At 37.3% G+C, this 23738-nt stretch overlaps 1 protein-coding gene across 2 annotated transcripts in view; it reads left to right on the top strand.

The window, feature by feature from the left end:
- LOC150092389 (lactadherin-like) overlaps nt 1-23738 on the top strand; it is a 175770-nt gene that overhangs the window by 140389 nt on the left and 11643 nt on the right. For both annotated transcript variants that reach the window (XM_090414957.1, XM_090414958.1), the window contains exons 9-10: nt 1029-1173; nt 21260-21307. In XM_090414957.1, the coding sequence (XP_090271083.1) occupies nt 1029-1173; nt 21260-21307 (193 nt within the window). The remainder of the gene's footprint in view (nt 1-1028; nt 1174-21259; nt 21308-23738) is intronic.

Below are 23738 nucleotides of genomic sequence, written 5' to 3' on the forward strand. Positions count from 1 at the left end.
ACAGAGGTCAGATGTTAATAATAATACTTTTTAAAAGAAAAAAAATATCACAGTATAAGCTATGGCCTTATGATAACTAGTGAAGTTTTACATATTATGTTTGTGTCTACGGTGGTACTTTACAAATGAGTACTGTAGACCAACTCTACTGTGAAGTACACTAAACTACTTTTCATTAACAAAAATAGTGAAAAAAAACTCTGCATTTCAAATAAAACTGGAATTTCTGCACAAAGCTTTATTAAATTATTATGTTTGTATAGAATCAACTAACAGGCTGCAGGTTTGAATCCTAGTTATTAACCAAGCTATGGGTTTATATCCTGCAATAATTTCATTACCCATGTGTGACCATTGTCTCGCTTATTGGAGGCTTAAGGTGGCTTAAAAAAAGTTCCATCTTTGGTCTCTAGAGTATGGTTTCTAAATTATGTAAAAAAATAATAAAAATATTAATAATATACACAAAATAAAAAACCTTAACTCATTCATGGTACTAAAGTACTACAGATGCACAAACTTTTATCTGGAAGCTAGATTAAAATATTTTAAGGATGAAATTAAAATAACTAAACACTGGGTTTATTGGTCATAAGGATTTAATACTACTAGCCACCTACTAGTTTTGCCACGTAACCTAGTGACTTCATCTAGGTTTTGATGGACATACAAATATAAATATACAACACAACAAGCATTAATTATGAATATTATGTTTATGAATATTATGAATAAACAATACATTACATTATTTAGTAATGTATCGATTATTAACTAGTAATATTAAATCTTTATGACCAATAAACTCAGTGTTTAGTTATTTTAATTACATTGATTGAAAATAACATACTTATCATTTTTTAAGGATATTTAGATTAATGAATATGAATTACACGATGATTCTGTTGACTCCATGGAGAGTGTAATAATAATAATATTTTACTTTTTTCGTTTTTGTTATACCAATATAATAAAACAATAAGATTCAGACATTAAAATTGAGAAATATTTATACTTGCGTTTTTCAGGAATTTGGAGGAAACATGGATAAGAACACAGAGAGGAGACATTATCTCAATCAACCATTTGTTGCACGCTATCTTCGAGTTCATCCAAGAAAGTGGAAAGGACGAATAAGTATGCGAGTTGGGATCATTGGCTGTCCTCACAAAGGTAGTGTAAATTTCAAATTTTCTGTAGTCATAATTTTCAATTTGACACAGTGAAAAAACACTACTACATTTGTTTTAATCAGCATTGGTACCTAGGTGTTCTTTATTGCAATCTACTATTTGAGAAGTGAAAGCAATTGGGATTTAAAGGTATATCAACATGATCTTTTTTATATACATTTTTTTATTTTTTATTTTTTGCATTATGAAGTAATTATGTTAATACAGTCATCCCTCAACTTACGTCGGGGTTCTGTTCCATCAGGGACGTAAGTCAGTTTGGATGTAAGTCGATACATTAAATGAACATATATTCACCCAATCAGGAGATTGGGTGAATATATGTTATGTTGGTTGTAATTGAATTGAATTTAGGTTGTAATTGAATATATTGGGTGAATATATGGGTGAATACACGATTGATTATATATTAATGTATAATCAATCAGGAGAATAATCACCCAACTCTTCCTCCACAATCACATCTTCATTACCTTCCCTATTGGAAGGACCAGGCTGCAGCTCTTCTGATGTAACCTTTTTTTTTTGATGAACACGTCCAATGTGCTTTGCTTGTTCCTCTTCTTTTCATCATAAATGTGTTTATAGCAAGCAAATGCATCATGTACTTTCCTTTCTACAAATAAGTAGCGTTCAACATTGGGGGGGTCCATGTTTTCAACCATTTTGAGAACATTGCTAACTTCAGAGAACATTTCTGCAAGACCTTCACTGTGAATTGTTTAACTACCTCTCCTTGTTTCTCATTTTCCTCTTCCTTTTCTTGTTCTTCCTCTCTTGAAGTATGTTTTTCCTCCAGTTTGACTAATTCTTCATTGGTCAATTCTTCAGGGTGTTGTGACCCAATATTTTTTTTTTTAAATCTGGTTATCAGGTACACTAACTATTTTTCTAAGACTTGCCTATGTGAGAGCACTTCATTACCAATCTTTCTAACAATTCTAAGAACATTTATATTTTTTTACAGACTGCGCCACCTAGAACTTGTAGATTAATAAAAGTTAATCAAGGGATTGGTAAGGAGTACACAAAGACAACACGAAATACTCAATTGTGACCCTATACTACTTTCTATTAATTTTCTTCCCGCCCAGATTTGTACTTAATTTTTACAAGTGGTGCATCGAATTCCATAAAGAAAAACACAGCAGATTAAACAAAATAAGTTTTAATTAACAAATGTACAAGTTACTAATTACACAAATTTTAAGGGATTCAATTAAATATGGTTAATTAATCATATACATCACTTCTAACGCTCTAACTGGCTCTAACGCTTTCCACAGGAAAAGCACAAAAGATTTCTAATTTTATCTTACTATCATACACAAAGTCTCACCCTCACACTATAGTCTCAAAATATAAATTCCTCTTTTGAATCTTAGTTAACATTTACTCCTTAGTTAAATTTCCTTTAAGCATACTTTAAGATATATTCAAATTCTGACTTAGTTAAAGGCTGTACCAATTCTGACAATTCCAATATTTTTACAGAAAACACTAAATTCTCATAAATCTTAATCACTATACAAATAGCATCAATCTCTCACCGTAATCTTACCATCCTTAAAAATCTCAATTATCAGCCATTCCTTAAATAAAATCCTCTTAACTTATCTCAGACATTTTCTTTATAATCAAACTCATAATACACTTATTCTTCCCTTATTATTTTGCACAACAACTTTCTTTCTTAAAGTTCCTTCTAAGAAATGTCTCTGAGTCTCTCTTTTAAGTTAACACAATACTAACTCCATGGATTTACATACTGAAATTAAGTGACATAAATTCTACTTATCTATTCATGGAGGCTCCGTTCCTTTGTTGCACAGAATCTCTCCCTCACTGCCCTTTCCTTCTATGTGGCACGGTTTAGGCTTCCAACATCAATTGGCTAACTTGATTCTTCTATCTGGCTTCCTTTGTTTCAGCCTTTTGGACACATACTTTATTAGACGTTCCTTGCTGCAGCATTTTGGGATTGGACTTCCCGCCTAAAACCATCCAATCGCATACCAGCAAAGGACCTTACGCCACTGGGCTTTGGTCAATAGGAGATGACTCAGGAATAAGAACAAGAGAGAGAGAGAGGGGGGGGGAGTTACTTACCCTTATATACCATCTCCCTAACGGTCATCGCTATAATCTTTTCTTTTCACACGGCACGTAGAAATCGCCATCACGAGTGTACAACGTCATGGCTTCCGGTCGCTTCTCCCACTTCTACTTATGTTCTACGAGGACAAGACTTACTGGGGTAGCTGTATGCTTTCCCCCCCTTTGAACGTTTACACAGATTACGGTGGCCAGCCTTTGCACGTTATTTCACAAATTATAAGGTTATTTTATATCAAAATAATGTCAATCATAACTCATTTACAGATTATACACATGATAATTACATTCTTATTTCTACATATTCCCTTTTTTTCTCTTTAAAAATTATTCAGAACTTATTTATACCAAGATATCAAGCATGTTTAATTTTTCATGTTGAGTGTTCGCTCTGTTATACAATGATAAGATGAAATATCAAATGTTCCAACTTATCAGGGTATAACAAGGGACACTTCCTATGAGTTAAACTCATAGGAAGTTTATGTCATCATCATTCACTTCGAGATTCAGGTTGTTTGCCAGGCCCACTATTTCTTCACTCAATTTACAAAGGTCTTCATTTTTTTTCAAAAACTTCCAAAATCGTGCACAAATCTTTTTAATATCTTTTTCCATATGCCACTCATACATGGAGAGATAATTTCATCCCCAACTACAGCAATCTTTTTAATAGCATGATAAATATTGAATGCTTTATAGCATAGGTGGCCAACGGCAGGGCCACATGCAATCCATAATGTGATTTTGTGTGGCTCGCGGCAGGATAAAAACTATATTAAATTATATGTATTATAAATTTAGCTATTAATTTCGACTGCAGATTTTCTGATTGTTTTCTGATTTGTTTCAGATTTCAAATCTGAAAACAAACCCCAACTCAACATCACCAGAGTTAAAGATCGGTACTATCAATGTAAGAAGCCTGAATGGCAAAGAAATGGAGCTAGCTGAGGAATTAGATAAGTACCAGATCGACATAATAGGGGTGACTGAAACAAAAAAGACCAAAACTAGTGAGATCTTTCTGAGCAATAAATACAAAATGTTATATGCAGTCAATGACAATCAAGGAAAAGAGGAAGTAGCCATAGTATTCAACACAAAATACGAGGCTAATCTTCTTGAATGGCAGTCAGTCTCAAGTAGAGTAATGTGGCCAAATATGAGAATGGGGAACTGGACAATGAGACTTATTTGTGCCTATGGTCCCACAGAAGGTTCTACTAAGGTAGAAGTGGAGGAATTTTTTGAGGCTTTAGAAAAAGCAACTGACACAATGAAAAAGGAAAAGTTGGTCCTTGTTAGGGATCTAAATAGCAGAGTAGGAAATGATTGTGAGACATACAAAAATATTTTGGGAAAATTTGGAGAAAAGAGCAAAGCTAATAATAATGGCAAATATCTGTTGGATTTCTGCTCAGGACATGGACTGGTTATTACTAACGCCATGTTCCAACATAAAAATGTGCACAAATTCACATGGAGAGAAGAGGCTAGGAATAAGAAAAGTCTCATTGACTATGTTATTGTTGATAGTGATGTTTTCTCCCTGGTGCAGGACACCAGAGTGTACAGAGGATTTGAAATTGGAAGTGATCACTATTTAGTCTTGAGCAGGATAAAATTGAATTTCATATTATTATTATTATTATTATTATTATTAAACAAGACCTCATGGAGTCAAAGACTCATCTAGGAGGTCCTTTTATCTTACACACGCATCTCATCATACCGTGTCTTAAACACATTCAAACTACTTGCAGACACCACGCTCTCAGGCAAGGCATTCCAATCACTCACAACTCTGCACGAAAAAAACCTGCCTCTCACTCCCTTACTCACACCCTCCTTATACAGTTTCCAGGGATGACCTCTGGTTCTCCCCTGATCTCCCACTATTCTCTGTAGAACTTCTCCACCATTGATCCTATAACAACCCCTTACCAACTTGTAGGTCTCTATCATATCTCCCCTCTTCCTTCTCTCCACGAGACTCTGCAAATTACATCTTTTCAATCTTTCCTCATACTCAACATTCCAGAGGTCAGAAACTATCTTAGTCAGTCGCCTTTGGACCCTTTCCAACATCTCTTCATCCTTCTGAAAACCCGGTGACCAAATCTGGGCACAATAGTCCAAGTGTGGCCTAATCAAAGCCTTATACATTGGAACAAGTATCTCCCTACTTCTACATGTCAGTGTCCTCCGCATCATTCCCAGAAGTCTTTGTGTTGTCTTCACAATTTTGGCGATGTGTCCCCTAAATTTTAGATCCTTATCCACTATCACCCCCAGATCTCTTATTTCCTCTACTTCCAACAATATATTCTCACCAAGCATAAATTCTGCATCCCATCTTTGTTTTCCAAATTTTAAAACTTTACATTTTGCAACATTGAACTCACATCCCCATTTGCTTGCCCAATCACTCAATTTATTCAAGTCTTCTTGCAAGGCCACAACATCTTCACTACTCTTTATGGTTCGTCCCAACTTTGCATCATCTGCAAACAACTGAATATCTCCATCCAAATCTTCACCAATATCATTAATATATAAGTTAAATAGTAATGGCCCTAAAACAGACCCCTGAGGCACTCCACTAGTGACTTTCCTTTTCCTGGATATTGCACCCCCATACACAACTTGTTGATACCTATCAGATAGCCAGTCTCCAATCCAATGCACTAATCTAATATCCAACCCCATCTGCTCTAGTTTGACTGTCAACTTATCATGAGGTACTCTATCAAAAGCCTTTGCGAAATCCAAGTATATTACTGTGTATCCTTCTCCTCTGTCCAAGTAAGCAGTCACTTTATTGTAATAAGTAAGTAGATTACTAAAACATGACCTCCCTTTAGCAAATCCATGCTGTCCATCAAAGATTATACCATTGTTGTCAACCCAACTCTGGATCCTAGTTCTCACAAGCTTCTCCAACAACTTAACCACAACACCTGACACACAGATAGGCCTATAGTTTGATGCTTGAGTTCGATCACCTCCTTTATGAAGTGGCACAATCTTGCCCTCCTTCCACTCTTTAGGAACTTGACCAAGTGCAAGACTCGTATTAAAAAAATATGTCAAGGCAGGTGTCAACTCTCTGGCACACTCCTTCAGAATACGTGGTGATATATTATCAAGTCCCACAGCCTTATTTACATCTAGTTTACTCAACTCCCCAAACACCTCTTGCTCACTTACAGTCAGTCTCTCCTCCCCATCATCAACTGCTCTTAATCTCTCCATGAAGTCACATTCACAAGATTGAAAGATCTTTATGAATTGCTCATTAAGTATCTCCACAACACATTCTGCAACAGCTGTCTTTATACCATTTCCTCCAATCAATGTCATCCTTCCATAATCATTCTTTCTTTTGCTGGCTACATATCGAAAGAACTCCCTAGGATTCTTTTTGGCTTCATTAGCTAACTGCTGTTCATACCTCTCTTTAGCTACTCTCACCAACCAAGTCACCCTCCTTGCCTGGTCTTTGTAGACCTCATGAAATTGGTTACTTCCACTTCTCTTATGCTGTCTCCACAATGCCTTTTTTTTCTGTATTGCATGCTTAATCTCTTTATTCATCCATCTCACACCTACCTTATTTAACCTTCTCACCCGTGGTATACATTTAGACATTGCATCTACTAAATAGTTTTTGAAAATCCCCCAAGCTGCATTGATCTCTTTTCCAGCTAACTCCTCATTCCATGCTACATCTGCAAGCTGTCTCCTGAGCTCTTCATAATCACCCCCCTTGTAGTTCCACATATACCCTTTTTTCACAGGGGTCCTTGCACTGCTGGCAACCACCCAGGTAATCACCTCATGGTCACTTTCACCAATTGGTGGATGATTTGACACCTCATTTATAATTACATCCTCCAATGAGATGACCAAATCCAAGACCCTTAATCCTCGTGTGCCCTCTGTTACATACTGTCTGAGGTAGTTATCCCTCAAAAACTCAAGAAACTCATTTTCTTTACTTCCAGTCGCTATCTCTTCAATCCAGTCTATATTGCCATAATTAAAATCGCCCATAATGATCACCCTTTTCTTATTTGCTTGGCTTATTTGACTATACATTTCACTATCACCACCATCCACATTACCAGGTCTATAACAACATCCCACCAAGTATTTGATTCTATTCACCTCTATCTCACACCATACTGCCTCAAAACCACTGGCCCTATTTCCCTCTTGCATCTCTACCTTGTATGGACATAACTCTTTCTCTATCATCAATAGCACTCCCCCTCCCTTTTTATCCCTTCTATCCTCACGAAACACATCATACCTTTCCATCTCTATTCCTGTCGGGATGTCGTCCTCATCTAACCATGTCTCACTTATTCCAACAATCTCTGGGTACACAGACACAATTAGTGCAACCATTTCATCTGCCTTGTTTCTTATGCTTCTAGCATTGGTATACAAACACAACAACTCATTTCTGGATCTACAGCTAGTTCCACTGATACCATTCACTCGATGTGCTCTCTCCATGCTGGACTGGGGCCATTTCTCTTTCTGCTTCTTCATTTTAGAACCCTTTGCAACAACATCTGTTTCCTCTTGATCCCTGGTCATCCCATTACTTTCCTGCCTACACATGCTCTCACCTCCTCTTGGAGCATCCACCTTTCTCACGCTGTGTATCCCTGTCCACCCTGGGCCTCCCCGTTTCCCTGCTCCTCTTGCACACCCATTCTCTCATTTTCTATACTCATACCACTCACCTCTCCATTCATTTCCACTTCTTCAATCTCTCCTATCTTACTCTCCTGCTCTTCCACATCACTCCCCTCTCGATCTGATTCATTTTCTCTATTCACTTCTCTACCTTCCAGCAGCAGTCTCTCCAAGCGACTCACACCATAACCACTCAAATGCAGTCCATCGCTCCCATACAGCTCACTTCGTCCCTCAAACTCATTCCACACATTAACAAACTGTACACCCATCTCCTCACACATTTCAGCCAGAATACCATTCATAATCCTTGCTCTCCGCCTCATTTCACCACAATCATACCTAGGCAACACACTGATCACCCTTCCTGTCACACTATTCTCTTTTATCTTTCCAAGCAGTCTCTTGACATTCATTTTGACATGCTCTTTGTTCTCTCTCAAATCATTTGTACCAATTAATACAATTAACTCTTTTGCTCGCTCCTGCCTCATATCCAATGCCTCAATCACTCTACTTATTTTACCGCCTGGAAAACATACCTTGTGCATTTTATCCTCTAGCACACCTTTAATAATGGAGTCGCCATACAACGCCACTCGCTCATCTTTCGTTAACTCTTTCATGCCATCATGATTTATTTTAATAGTTTTGACCTGAATTCTCTTAATTTAATTCTGCATCCATTTCATTTCTTGCCTCATCCAATCTAATTCACTTTCCGAACCTCGCGACACATTCTCTCTATCATTAAATCTTTCTAACTTTCTAACTCTCGACCCCCTCTTCTCACATTCCCTCTCATTCATCCTTCTTTGTTTCCGTACTTTCGGTCCAACATACGTCCAACTTTCACTATCATTCTTCTCACTTTCACTCTCATTTATCTTTCTTTGTTTCCGTACTTTCGGACTAACATGCGTCCTACTTTCGCTATCATTCTTCTCACTTTTACTGTCATTCATCTTTCTTTGTTTCAGTACTTTCGGTCCAACATGCGTCGAACTTTCGCCATCATTTATTCTTTCGATTTTTTTTACTTGCGATTTCTGCATTACGCAAGTTCTACTTTCATTCGTTCTCTCAATTTCGTTTCTTTCCACCTCACTTTCTTTCCACCTCACATATTGAAAAGAATAACATGTAAGAAAGTTTTAAAGCAAATAAAAGTTGAGCAGCTCTCAGATGTGAACTGTAGACTAAAATACAGAAAGATTATTGAAAAGAAAATGAAAGAGTTTGAGAACAGGAATCAAACCTTGGAGATTCAATGGCAAACTCTGAAGAAAACATTGATTGATTCTGCCAGAGAGCCATGTAGTGAGGTTGTGTGCAAGGATAAAAAAATCAGAACTCCCTGGTGGACACAGGAAGTTAAAGAGGCAGTGAAGGAAAAGAAGAAAGCATATCAAAAGTTCCTGGCAAATAAGTCAGCTTTTACTCTTAGAGAATACAGAGACAAATGTAAGAAAGCTAAACAGTGTGTAAAACTAGCTAAACAAAAGTCATGGGAGGACTTTGGCAAGAATATAGAATATAAATATCAAGAAGGTGGCAAAATATTCTGGAGGTTGTTGAAGAAGCTTAGGAATGGAGGAAAGAGTGCTGTAAAAGGAATTAGAGAAGATAAAGGTGACATAGTTCAGAAAGCCTGGACAGAGGGACGAATTCCCGATGATTGGAGTAGAGCTCTCATAGTACCCATATATAAAAAGGGAAATAAAACTGAATGTGAGAATTACAGAGGTATTTCGCTACTGAGTGTTCCTGGCAAGATCTATGCAAGTATACTTGAGAAACGGTTGAGAAGAATTGTGGAAGAAAAGCTTGGTGAAGAACAAGCTGGATTCAGGCCAAATAGAGGCTGTCAGGATCAGATCTTCACTTTACGACAAATAGTCGAGAAAGCATGGGAATATAACAAAGATCTGTATTTAAGTTTTGTCGATTTGGAAAAGGCATATGACAACGTGCCAAGAGAGAAGCTATTCGATACGCTGCAGTTATATGGTGTCAATGGGGCATTATATCAAGCAATACTTAGTCTTTATTTGAGTTGTAAGGCAGCAGTTAGAATTGAAGGAAGTACAGGAAGATGGTTTAATGTTAAATCTGGTGTGAGACAAGGATGTACATTATCCCCTCTGTTATTCATTATCTATATGGATCACATTATGAAGGAATGTGGTATTAAACCTGATATCAAAATTGGAGATGTTAATGTCAGCTCTTTGCTTTATGCGAATGATGTTATACTTCTAAATAAATCCGCTACAAGTCTGCAAGATTCTCTGACTAAATTGAATAGCTGTTGTAATAGATATGGTATGAAGGTCAGCAATAAAAAGACAAAGACAATGAAAATAGGCAGAATCATTGAAAATGTCAACTGTGTTGTGAATGGAGAACCTGTGGAACAAGTAAAACATTTCAGCTACTTAGCCACGATTTTTACTGAAGATGGTAAATTAAATATAGAAATAGACAACAGAATCAGCAAAGCTGGTATGGTGGGAAGTCAATTGAATAAATTCATATGGAATAAGAAAGAAAATAGTCGGAACACTAAATTAGCTGTATACAAGACAGTGTTCAAACCAGTTTTAACTTACGGATCTGAGAGCTGGATCAGAAGTAAAACACTTGACCAAAGACTAGAGACCGCAGATATGAGAGTCCTGAGAAAGATTAGAGGCGTGAACAGATGGCATCAATGGCAATATCATATTAAAAATGAGGATATTAGGAAAGAACTTGACATTGTCAGCATCCAGGAATGCGTTAGCAGAGCTAATCTCAGGTGGTATGGTCACTTAAATAGAATGGGAGAGGAATTCTCTGCCAGGTTGGCAGGAAAACGGCCCAGAGGAAGACCAAGATATAGGTGGATTGATACGGTACATAGTGCCATAGACGATAAAATATAAGATCTGATAATGTTGGAGTCTTGACAAGTAACAGACTGATTTGGAGGAAAATTGTAGATAGGAAGTTAGTAATGATGTAATTTTATCATGTAGCACTGTCATATCCTGTACACCCATGAGGGTACATGGCAGGAATTTGATGATGATGATGATTTTCTGATTGATATAGTAGTTATATTCATTATTTCTGATGACAGAAACACGGAATCAAAATTGCTTTAAAAAGATTACTCAATTTATAAAATCTACTGCTTCTCTGTTCCAGTTGTAGAAGTAGGAGTGGTAGATTTCTATGCACTCCAGAGTAACACATCATTGAAAGTCACTTGCTCTGATCTGGTTACAGTGATCAGTTTCAGAGACTCAGTTTCAAGTAGGTTATATTGTTCTTCAAGTAGTAAAATGATTTAGCAAATATAGTAAGTCAATACATATAACTATTGCCTTGAAAAAATGCAGAGTTTATTTTTATTTAAGTTCTGTCTTGAATTGATTATACATTTCATAGTCACTACCATCCACATTACAAGGTCTATAACAATATCTAAGTATTTCATTCTGTTCAACTCTATCTCACACCATACTGCCTCAAAACCACTGGCACTGTTTCCCCTCTTGCTTCTCTACTTTGTATGGTCATAATTCTTTGTTTACATCAATAGCACCCCCTCCTTTTTTACCCTTTTTATCCTCACGAAACATCATACATACCCTTCCATTTTTACTCCTGTTAAGATGTTATCCTCATCCATTCTCAGTTATTCCAACAATTTTTGGGTAAGAGATCCAATTAATTATTATTATTATTATTATTATTATTATTATTATTATTATTATTATTATTATTCAGGCATTCATGGAGTCAAAAGAGTCATCGTGGAAGGTCCTTCCTAAGAACATAAAGTCTGTCAAGACTCATCGAGGGTAGGTCCCCCCTTAAGAAACACAAAGTCTATCATACCACTCCTTAAACTCATTGACCATTCTCGCTCTCACCACTCCATCAGGCATTGAATTCCACGGTTTAACCACCCTCCACGCAAAGAAACCACTCCTTACCCTCTTGCTCACAGTTTCCTTTCGTAACTTCCAGGGATGGCCTCTTATCATCACTCCTTCCCGCTGTTCAACCAAGCGAAAGAACTCCCCAGTGTTAACCCTGTAACCACCTCTCAACAGTTTAAAAATCTCAATCATATCACCTCTCCTTCTATCCACCAAATCCTGCAATCTGCATTCCCTCAGCCGATTCTCATAACTAACCTTGTACAGTCCTGAAACCATCTCTGTCATCCGTCTTTGTATCCTTTCCACAGTTTTCCTTTGTATCCTTTCCACTTTCCACTGTAAGACTTTTATACCACCATACTTCAGCATTTCTGGTCGAATATCATCTACTCCTGATGCCTTTCCACATTTCAAGCCTTTGATGGCTTTTTCTACTTCAAGTATGGATATGTATTCCTGACTGCATGCCTGGTCAGTGTTTTTTATCACTGTGCTGTCATCACTGCTTGTTTCATAGGGTTGGTGAGATGGATAAGAGGGTGGTTGAAGGAGAGATATCAAAGAGTGGTTTATTCAGGAGTGGAGTCTTAAAGACGTCTTGTGACTAGTGGAGTGCCACAGGGCTCTGTTCTTGGACCACTGCTTTTCAATTTGTTCATCAATGATATTGGAAAGAATCTGAGAGGAAGTGTTCACTTGTTTGCTGATGATGCAAAGTTGGGTAGAGCAATTGTGAGTGCACAAGATGTCAAAATTTTACAGGATGATTTGGATAGTTTGGAGGACTGGGCTAGGAAAAATGGATATGAATTTAATGTTGCAAAGTGTAAGGTTATGCACTTTGGGGTGAAAAGAATAGCAGCAGTATATCGCATTGGTGGAATTATGCTCCAGGAGATTGATGAGGCCAGGGATTTGGGAGTGTTGGTGGATAGGGAGTTGAAGTTTAGGGGGCACATTGCAAAAGTAACTAAAACAGCTCACCAAATCACTTGGCTTCTGAAAAATACTTTAACATGCAGAGACGAACAAGTTGTTGTTCCTCTGTATCGAGCCTTGATAAGACCCCATCTGGACTTCTGTGCCCAGCTATGGGCACCAGGGTTTCTTCGTGATGGGGAGAAAGTGGAGAAGGTCCAGAGACGAGTGACCAAGATGATAGCAGGTCTGTGGAATGAACCTTATGAGAATAGGTTGAAGATTTATGGGTTGCAGAAATTGGACGATAGGCGAAGGAGGGGTGATATGATTGAGACATTCAAATTACTGAAGGGATTTTATAAGATTGATCCAGAAGATATTTTTGAAAATATGACTGGTGGTGGGAGGACTAGGGGCCATGCATGGAAGCTGGGCAAGAGCGTGGTTGACAAGGGTGTTAGAGCTAGGTTCTTTACTTGGAGAGTGGTAAATGAGTGGAATAAGCTTCCAGAGTCTGTTGTGGGTGCTACGACCGTGAATGAGTTCAAGGCAAGGTATGATAGATACTGTGGGAATGTTGAATAGTTGTTCTTGACATGATGTTAGGGCCTCCCTCGATGAGTCTGTCGACTCCGTGGAGTTTCCCGGAACAATAATAACAATAACAATAATAATAACAGTTAATTTATCCCCTTCAAATCCTGGGGACTAAATCTGAGAACAATAGTCCAAGTGTGGTCTGATCAGAGACTTATACAATGGAATGATAACCCTTTTATCTCTGCAGGTCAGTGTCCTTCTCATAATTGCAGCAATCCTCTGTGTTACCTTCACCACCTTTGCAATATGTCCCCCAAATTTCAGGTTTCTATCAATCATCAACCCCAGATCTCTTGTCTCCCCTACTTCTTCCAGTATAACTCCTCCTATAGAGTATGCAGAGTCCCATCGATGTTTCCCAAACCTGAAGACCTTACATTTTGCTGCATTAAACTGTGACCCCCATTCATTTGCCCATCTATCTAGCTTATTCAAATCCTCTTGCAGGGCTACCACATCTGCACTATTACTAATAATCCTTCCCAGCTTTGCATCATCTGCAGACAACTGAATATCCCCTTGCAATCCACTGGCTATGTCATTGATATAAAGGTTAAACAATGTAGGTCCTAGTACTGAGCCCTGTGGGACCCCACTTGTAACCCTCTGCCTCCTTAAAACTGCTCCACCATACACAACTCTCTGATACTTATCAGACAGCCAATCCTGAATCCAGTTGACCAATCTGACATCCAGACCCATGTGCTGCAACTTAAATATCAGCTTATCATGTGGCACCCTGTCAAATGCTTTCGCTAAGTCTAAGAAAATTGCCGTATATGCCTTTCTCTCATCTAATGTTCTTGTAACTTTATTATAAAAAGCTAGCATATTGCTAAAACAAGAGCGCCCTTTCACAAATCCATGTTGATTCTCACAGATGACATTACCCTCATCTGCCCAATGTTGTATACGGTCCCTCACTACTTTCCCCAAGATCTTAACAACTACTGATGACACACAGACTGGCCTATAATTAGACACTTCCAGTCTGTTACCACCCTTATGCAATGGCACTATCTTACCTTCTTTCCATTCCATGGGTACCTTTCCAGCAGCCAGGCTTTCATTGAAAAGCCAGGTTAAAGGCACTGTCAGTTCCCTAGCAATAATGCAACTGTTTCATTTGCCTTGTTTCTTACACTTCTAGCATTTGTTTACAAACACAGTAGCTTATTCCTGGATCTATAGCTAGTTCCACTAACACCACTTATTTGATGTGACTTCTGCATGCTTAATTCAAGCCATTCTTTTTTCCTTATTCTTCTTTGAACCATTTTCAGATCCAACTGTTTTTCTTTGAATCCATGTCATCCCCTTCCCTTTTTATCTACACAGGCATTCATATTCACCACTTGATAATAAGGAGAAAAATGGGATTGATTAAAAGAATGGGGGAAAGCATGACTGACAGGCGCAAAAGCAAGAATAATTATGGAAACAGAAAAGAGCATGAATGAAGCGATCGCAAGAGTGATAGTCAATACTAAAGAAAGTATGATTGCCAGAATGCAAGAGTTGAAGAATGAGATGATTAAGATGGGAAACTAGATAAGGCATATGCCAAATGCGATTAGACATTTGGTGGATACGATAGAAAAGCACAAAAGAATGAAATGAAAGGTAGTGAAGAAAAAGAGGTGGTGAATGACAAGAGTGGCTTTGTGTAGAGCAGCGTTTCTGAAACTTCAGATATCCGTGTACCCCTTCTTAAACATTAGAGCTTTATCTGTTAATTCAGGAGATTTATTCTGTATTTGTAGCCAGAGAATACGTTATCAAAATGATGATAACGTATTATCATCATTTTGATACTACGTAATAAATACACTGTTCTCATTGTATTTATTTTTTAGGAAACCATCAGAAGTTGGTTCTAAAAGTTGTTCTTCTTTTATTGGCGACAGACCTTTTGGCACAGATTTGTTGATATTGAAAGGATATCTTATCCACTTAATATTAATGTCCAATTCCAGGAAATACTTTTCTAGATTCATTTGTAAGCTTTGTAAATGCTGCATTATAGTAAATTTCATGTCATCATCAGTTTGTTCATTTGAACTTGCAAGCAATTCATGAAGAGATGGAAATGTGTCAAATTCTCCATTAGCAATTCACTTTTGCATAACTTCTTTTTTGCCAATGTGGTGTTCATTTTATCTTGGACATGAAATATAGAAATTTCCTTGCCTTGTAAAGACAAATTAAGATTATTTAATACATTAAATATATCTGCCAGGAATGTTAATTGACTGAGCCATTTCCAATTATGTAAATATTTTTTCAATTCAAACTTTTCATCAAGAAAGACTTGTAGTTCATTCCAAAGTTCAAATAAACAAGTAAAGAATTTTCCACGAGAAAGCCAACGAAAATTGGTATGGAAAAGAAGTTGTGTTTCCCATTTTTGTTTCCCATTTTTTTGCAAAGTCGAGAGAAAAGCCTGGCATTTAGAGGATGGCCTTGAATATAATTTATGATTTTGACAGCTTCATCCAGAACTTTTCTTAGGTCTGCAGACATCATATGTGTAGCCAAAGTCTCCCTGTGTATGCAGCAGTGTGTTGACTTTGCATCTGGTGCAACAGCTTGAATCCTTGAAACAAGCCCTTTTTAGATCCAACCACAGATTTTGTTCCATCCATGCTTATTCCAACACAACTTTTCCAATCAAGCTTGTTTTGATGCATAAATGTATTTATATTGTTGAATATTTCTTCTCCTATAAATTATATATTTAGTTTAATCCTTTATCCAAGTGTAAGCAAACAAAGTTTGCACCTGAAGTATCTTCAGGACTGGGGCAACTCGTGGCAAAGGTGGACTGACTTCACATCACTTGCCTTAGTATCCCATAATGCAAAGCACATCTCATTTCAGACATGTATAATGCTGTGTGTTATGAGAAGGGTCACTACCCAGACCGTTTTTTTTGCCCTTTATTGAGGTCTCTTCAGTGGAGCCAGACCCAGAGGTGATACCAAGGTTGAAACAATGCAGAAGTCATATTTTGTATTACTTTCATATTATTTCCTATTACTTTCTAAGGCAAGTGATGTGTAGTCAGTCCACCTTTGCCACGAGTTGCCCCAGTCCTGAAGTTACTTCAGGCGCAAGTTTGTTTGCTTACACTTGGATAATGGATTAAACTAAATATATATTTATAGTCTAACCAAGTGGGGGGGAAAAAACTTCCAACATCTTTCTTTAATCTAGAGTAATTTAATAATAAGGTCTGACACCTTTTGGCAACTCTTATATGGAAATATGACTCCTGAATTGCTTCAACTTTGGTATCACCTCTGGATCTGGCTCCCACTGATGTGCTTTTGTGCAGAAGTGGTTGTGGCAAGGCTGTAACCAATGAAGTCTTAACTGAGGCTCGGCTATTGGTGTTTCCTGGTCTGGCTCTCACAGATATGCTTTTGCGCAGAAGGGGAAGTGCTTTCCCTGAAATATGAGTGGCTCTGCTTGGGGATAGGGTTTTGCCTGTCTCTGAGTGGGGCCACTGCTGAGATTATGACTCTGCTCGGTGGTGGGGTAAGCCTGAGCCTGCCACTGGGGGGGGGGGGGGGCAACGCTGAGTTAAATGATCACTCAGGTCGCTCATTGCTGGGTGATCTAAGCGATTGCACGAATTTTTGGAGAGGTAACCCCCACACTTAAACAGGGAGACTGGGCTGGATAGTGACCCTTCCCATAATGCATAGCATTATACATGTCTGCAAGGAGATGTGCTTTGCATTATGGGATACTAAAGCAAGTGATGTGAAGTCAGTCCACCTTTGTCACGAGTTGCCCCAGTCCTGAAGATACTTCAGGCACAAACTTTGTTTGCTTACACTTGGATAAAGGATTAAACTAAATATATAATTTATAGTCTAACCAAGTGAAAAAAAAACTTCCTATTTCTTCTCCTGTTGCATGTTCTAGCAAGGGTGGCAATATAAAAGGTCATCATGAAGTTTTTGATTTTTTTCATACCTAATGAACTAGAGGATTTGCAAAATTTCAAAATTTGTAATGTCAGTGGGTTCATCGATGTGATCGACATCATGTTTTGAGATTCTTTTAAATTTTTTTAGTTTATTTTGAAAAAATTCTATAGGTTTGTCCTTGTAAGCATTATGTTTTGATTCAAAATGGCAGTTTAAATTAGATGGTTTCATGCTTTCATATTTTAGAGTTTCACCACAAATGAGACATAATGGAATAGGTTTCTGTTCATTTCCCATCCATGAAAATCCACATTTCAAGTAATTCATATCATACTGTACAAAGTTTTTTACGAAGTTTTTTCATCTTCTTCCTAGTTGGTTCTTTAGAGATGTCAGACGACACACACTCTTATCAATTTCATTTGATTCAGATACAATATTAACGTTTTCTTGTTGCTTACAGCTACTTGTATCTGCTATATTGATCTCTTTTGTGCATTTTATAAATCCAGTCTTTAACCAATGATCTACTTAAGAATTTGAAAGCTAAAAAACTTATTTATTTGCTTGAATATAACTCATACTTTTTTTTTTTTTCCAAAACTAAAGCTAAAAATCATGCTGCGAGATATATGCAGGAAATTTCGGAAACAAAAGTTTTCAGAAAACTTTTGTTTCCGGTATGATTTACCTTCTTGGTAAGTCATACTGACATGGGTATGACTTACCAAGAAGCTCCTATTCACTATCTCTGTTTCTGGCCTCGAGAGCAGTTTCCTTGTGTGCACCGTCAAGGTCATCTACCCAAATAGCATCATCTTCTTTCCCATTATTTCAAGCAAAAATTACCGGTAACTTACAAGACTGGAGATACCTAATGAACAATCCTTCACAAATGAATAATGAGAAATGAAAGCAGAGTGCGAAACAGACAGCAATGGTGGGCCAGTAGAGACAGAGCAGCTATGAAGATGTGCATATGATTGGTGCAGTATTAACAAAAGATCACACAACCCAAACACAAAGGCAAGCCGACAGTTGAGTTGAAATGCTAATTCTCTTCAACTGAATTCCATAATATCTGAAACACATTCACTATATATTTCTTAGTTTTAACATGTGTGCGATGGGGTGGTGTCAAGCAAAACCATATGTTTGCCAGTGCAACATATGATTTTGCTTGAGTCTATACAGCATGGTTAATGTGGAGAGGGACATGTGATTCATTAGTTACTGCTGTTTTTATCCCAGTTGTCTCTAATTGCACTATTTGTTAAGAAATATATTACACAGTCTGCAAATGTCTCTGTACCTTATTCAGTGATACAATAAAACTACTTGTTTTTCTTGCATCTGCAGAATAGTGGCTATTGGGGAGGGCGTGTTGTTTACCAAAGGGAGCGAGTTACTATCCCCCCAATGTGAATGTCAGGGCAATTTGAGCAGGAGAATTCATTCATAATATATAATTTATTGAGAAATATATTCATTTAAAATAATTCTGTTTTTCTTAATAATGATTTCATGTGTTAATGATGCATAGCCAAAAATTGTCACGTACCCCCCTGAAGACCTTTCATGTACCCCTGGGGATATGCATACTACACTTTGAGAAACACTTGTATAGAGCAATGGATGAGAGAGTGCACAAGGTTTGTTTTCTAGGAGAAAGTATGAGCATTTGATGGATACTTTGGATATGAGAATTAAACATGCAAGAGAATAAGTAATGATTTGGTTTGGCATAGGGAGAATAGGAAGATGGATATCAGGAGATTATTAAGCAGAGTAAAAGACAGCAATATGATAGGAAGGGTAGTTGATGTGTGGCCAGATATGTCAGTGATAACTTAAGACTGTGAACAGAAATCATGAATTGTATGCTAGCATTGCCATGATGAGAAAAGGGAGTGCAATTTGTTGATGTGTGGTGAATTTATCCAAGAAGAAAATAGAATTGCATAAAAGAGATAGTGCAGTTAAATGGATTTGGCATGAACCAACTAGAGAAACTGTTTCTAGAAAGAAATGAGTAATGTGAACAAGTAGAAGAGTGGCGCATGTGAGACTGGAGTGTTTGGTCTTGCCTGTTTCAATATTGAGTTACTAACAGAAGAAGAAGAAAGGCAGCTGGGATAGTCAGGAAGGCACAGTATAAAGAGAATAGATTCCTATTTCAACCATATTTTATTTATCTGCAGATATTTAAAATAAATAAAACATGGTTGAATAGGAATGATATCCCAAAAGAGTGAAAATGAAGGGTACGATGTTTCTTATAAGAACAGGAATGGCAAGAAGGCAGACAGTGTACTGCTGATAATAGAAGGGGAATTGTGTCTGCGCAAGGTGGAGACACAAGGGGAATATAGTGGCAGTGATTTTGAAGTAGTAAGGTATGAGGTGGAGGTTGACAGAATGACATATTTAGTTAGATGTTGCTATAGGCCAGGGGAGTATAGAGAGTGGAGACAAAGAAATGTGTAAACAAATTGGCTTAATGAGCAAGAGAGAGAGGGATGATCATTATGAGTGATTTCAATTATGGTAATATTATAGAATAAAGAGATATCATTAGGGAATAAGGAAAATTAATTTCTGAGTTCTTGAATGACAACTGTCTTAGGCAGTATGTAGTGGATGATACATGATGGTTGAGTCTTGGTGATGATCATTCATCAGAGGATGTGATTGTAAATTAACAAGCATGACCATGAGGCAATGGCGGATTTACATATAAGCTAAAAAAAAAGCTACAGTTTAGGGCCTCAAATAAAAAACAAAAAAATATAAAAATTGATAAAAAAATATTCGTAGAAAAATCTCAAATGAAGTCAGACATATCACAATGATAATTTCTAAATAATTTTAAATATACAAAATATAACATTAAAATAATTTTGGCACATTGTAAAAGTGATCGAGATATTTTGTCTTTTTTTTTTTGAGCCTTATTTATATATAATTAAAACCCTTTAATTATATAATTATTTCTGTGATTTTGTAAATGCATACTTTATTATTTTTTTTAATAAACATTAAAAGACAATATATTTTCATGTATTAAAAAGCGTATATATTTTAAGTTTTTCTGAGACCAGCTGATGTAATTTAAAACAGTAGGGGGCCTCTGGGTTTTGTATAGCTTAGGGCCTCAGCAAGTCTAAATCCGGCCCTGCCATGAGGTGATCACCTGGGTTGTAGCCATTCATATGAGAGCTTGAATGATGAAAGGATATATGTGTGTGGAACTACCAGACCAGTGATTATCAACAACTTATGAGGCAAATGGAAGCTATAGTGTGAGAGTAATTTGCAAAGTGTTGTTAATAGAAAAAGAAGAGGAGATGTGATTGAGACATATTAGCTGGTGAGGTGGGGAAGGGGGGGGGTGGTACCAGATTAGTGTGAAGGAGATTTTTCATACAGTAGTGAGAGACAAGAGTAGGCCATCCCTGGAAGCTGTATAAGATGGGTGTGAGCAAGGGAGTAAAGAGAAGTTCTTTGAGTGTCTGGTGAGTTGAATTCACTGCTTGATAGTTCGATGAGTGTGGAAACTTTTATGGGTTTAATGTTCAGTTCAATGATATTTTGCATGATTGTATGGACCTCTTGAGATGGATCTTTTGACTCCATGGAGGTTTAATGTTAATAATAATAATAATAATCAGAAATTAGTCTGAAATTATTTATACATAGAATTTTCCTTGATAACCAAATACAATCTTAAACTTAATAGCCTGTTCAAATTAAATAAAAGAATAAAGAGTCCTTTTAAGAAATGAAATTGCTTTGAAGATGAAATAAGTTGTGTGTTTTACTGAATTCCTTGTTTATGTTTCAGGTGACTGTGGCCCTGAATTTTTTAGAATTCATGAAGAATCAGAATGTGGTGAGCTTCTTTTCATTATTATTTATATTCAGTTGACTATTATTTTCAAGCCTCCATGTGAAATCTTCTTTCATCATAATAGTGTTTATCATAAATGACTGTCAATTTGTTTAATATTGATTATAATATAGTACTATTATTTTAGGCATCCAGGAAAGAGTCAGACTTATCCTGGGAAGTCTTCATTAACTACAATGCCTATCTTACTTATTTTCATCATGTTCAGTATCAATGCTTCACCACCCATTCTAACCATGCAATTAACTAACATGACCCTCCAAAAAAAAATCTAATCTTCACTCCATTACTCCCTAAATCCTAATACATCTTCCAGGTATGATTCTGTTTTCTCACACTACTTAATATCTCCACTAATATCTTTGTGATATCCACCTTTTTTCATGCTCATCACCATCATCTGTTCATTGGACATCCACAGATGCCATATGGTCACTCTGATGCTTGGTGATGTGCCACACTAGTCTTTGCCATATAGTCCTGTTGTATACTTTTCTAGAGGCTTCAATTCTCTGAAGATTAATCACTCCAAACACACACCATCCATCTCATTGACGGTCGCTCCTTCCTCTTTTTCCAGGAACTTTTGCCTTCAATTACTGTTCTGAGAAGTCCTCCTTCCATCCTTTCAATGTGTCCAAAATATTTTAACTTTTTTCTGCCAATATCCTTAAGAAGCCTTAAAGTTCTACTGAACTTTTCTAACACCTATTCATTTGTACACCTTTCAGTATATGATATCCTGAACAGCCTTCTGTAACACCACATCTCAAAAGCAGCTATACTTTTCTTATCTGACTTCTTTAGGTTCCAAGTTTCACATCCATAAGTCACTGTTGGAAAAACAACTGCATCCAAAATCAACTTTGTTCCCACGGAGATAGATCCATCTGTCAATATTTTAGAAAAGTCTCTGACTTTTGTTTGAGCCATTCCTAATCTTCTTTGATGTCTTCTGAACAGCAATTCTTCATATTAATATTCATGCTCTTCAAAGCATATTCCTCAGGAAAGGTGAGAGTTATAAGTCAGTCCAAGAAGGGAAATCTGATCATGTTTGGATGTCTGGGTATTAGTGAAAATTAAGAAGAGAAATGAGACCTCTTTCATGCAAGAGATCAAAAAGAACTGAGTTTTGGTGGTTGAAGTCTACAGGGTTATCCTTGCCCCATTCAGATATAGCTTGGAGATTGAGTTCAGGTCATTACTCGTGGTGAATCTTCAGGATTCAAATACTTGAGCAGTACAAGGTTTTTCAAATGATAAGAACGAATGGAGTGTACTGCCATCAGCAAAGCTATCGATTGGGTTGGAAGTCTGTGAGAGCAGGTCATTTATATACAAGAAGAAAAGAGTGCATGAAAGAATAGAACCCTGGGCTACTCCTGCATTAGTGGGGAAATCTGAGAAGAGGAAACTGTCCACCATGACACATAGAGAGTGACCAGTGAGAAAGTTGACAATCCAGTTGCAGGGTGTGAAAGGCAGACTATAGAATGGCAGTTTGCTAAGTAGATCCCTGTGACAAATCCGATCAAATGCCATTGAAATGCCGAAGGCAACCATATTAGTTTCTCTGAATTTTTCCATGCCTTGAGTACAGAGGTGGGGTGGTGAAAGCTAGAAGATCAGCTGTAGATCATAAGTGGCAGAATCCGTACTGGTGGTCACTGATTAGTTGCTAGGTCTCTAGATGATACAAGAGTTGGGTGTTGATGACTTTCTCCACAATTTTAGAGAACAAGAGTAAGAGCAATTGTTTGGTAGTTCGCTGGTTGATTTTTATCACTTCTGTTTGGGATGGGCTGGATGTGAGCCTGTTTTCATGTTGTAGGGGTAGATGCCAGTTGAATGGAATTGATTGATGGGGTGATACAGGATAGGTGTCAGTTCTAAGGCAGAAATTTTTATCACAATAAGTGGGATACCACCAGATGCCTTGTTTATATTCAGGTTATTGAGGATTCTTTGGATTTCTTTCTGGAAGAAGACTATGGTGGCATGGAGAGAGAGTAGTTGTTGGAGAGGAGGGAAGTCGGCTCATATCATTAGTGCAGGAATTGAAAGAGATGAGTGATACCAAGTTCGCCTTGTCTTTAGGTGAAGTGACAATACCATCCAGATGTGAGAGTGGTGGAAACCTCAGTGGGAAAAGGTTGTGCCCACTGGGCTTGGAAAGGGACTAGAAGCAATGATTTACCATTTGGGAGGAGGAGGAGGAGTTAAGTTCTCAGCATTTGATCCTTTCAAAGTCTTATTTGGAATTGGTGATGATTCTTTTACAGCTGTTGTGAGCTGCAGTATAGGTAGAGTGTCCTTTGGTCTTGAGCCATTTGTGGTATGCAGAGGTTTTTTCTTTTACTGCCCTAGGAGTCTGTTTTGGAGCCACTGATAATTTATATTATATGTCAGT

The sequence above is a fragment of the Typopeltis vanoorti genome, chromosome 26 (assembly GCF_054136105.1).
Source record: "Typopeltis vanoorti isolate ZY-2024b chromosome 26, IOZ_Tvanoo_1.0, whole genome shotgun sequence".
Classification (NCBI taxonomy): Eukaryota; Metazoa; Arthropoda; class Arachnida; order Uropygi; family Thelyphonidae; genus Typopeltis; species Typopeltis vanoorti.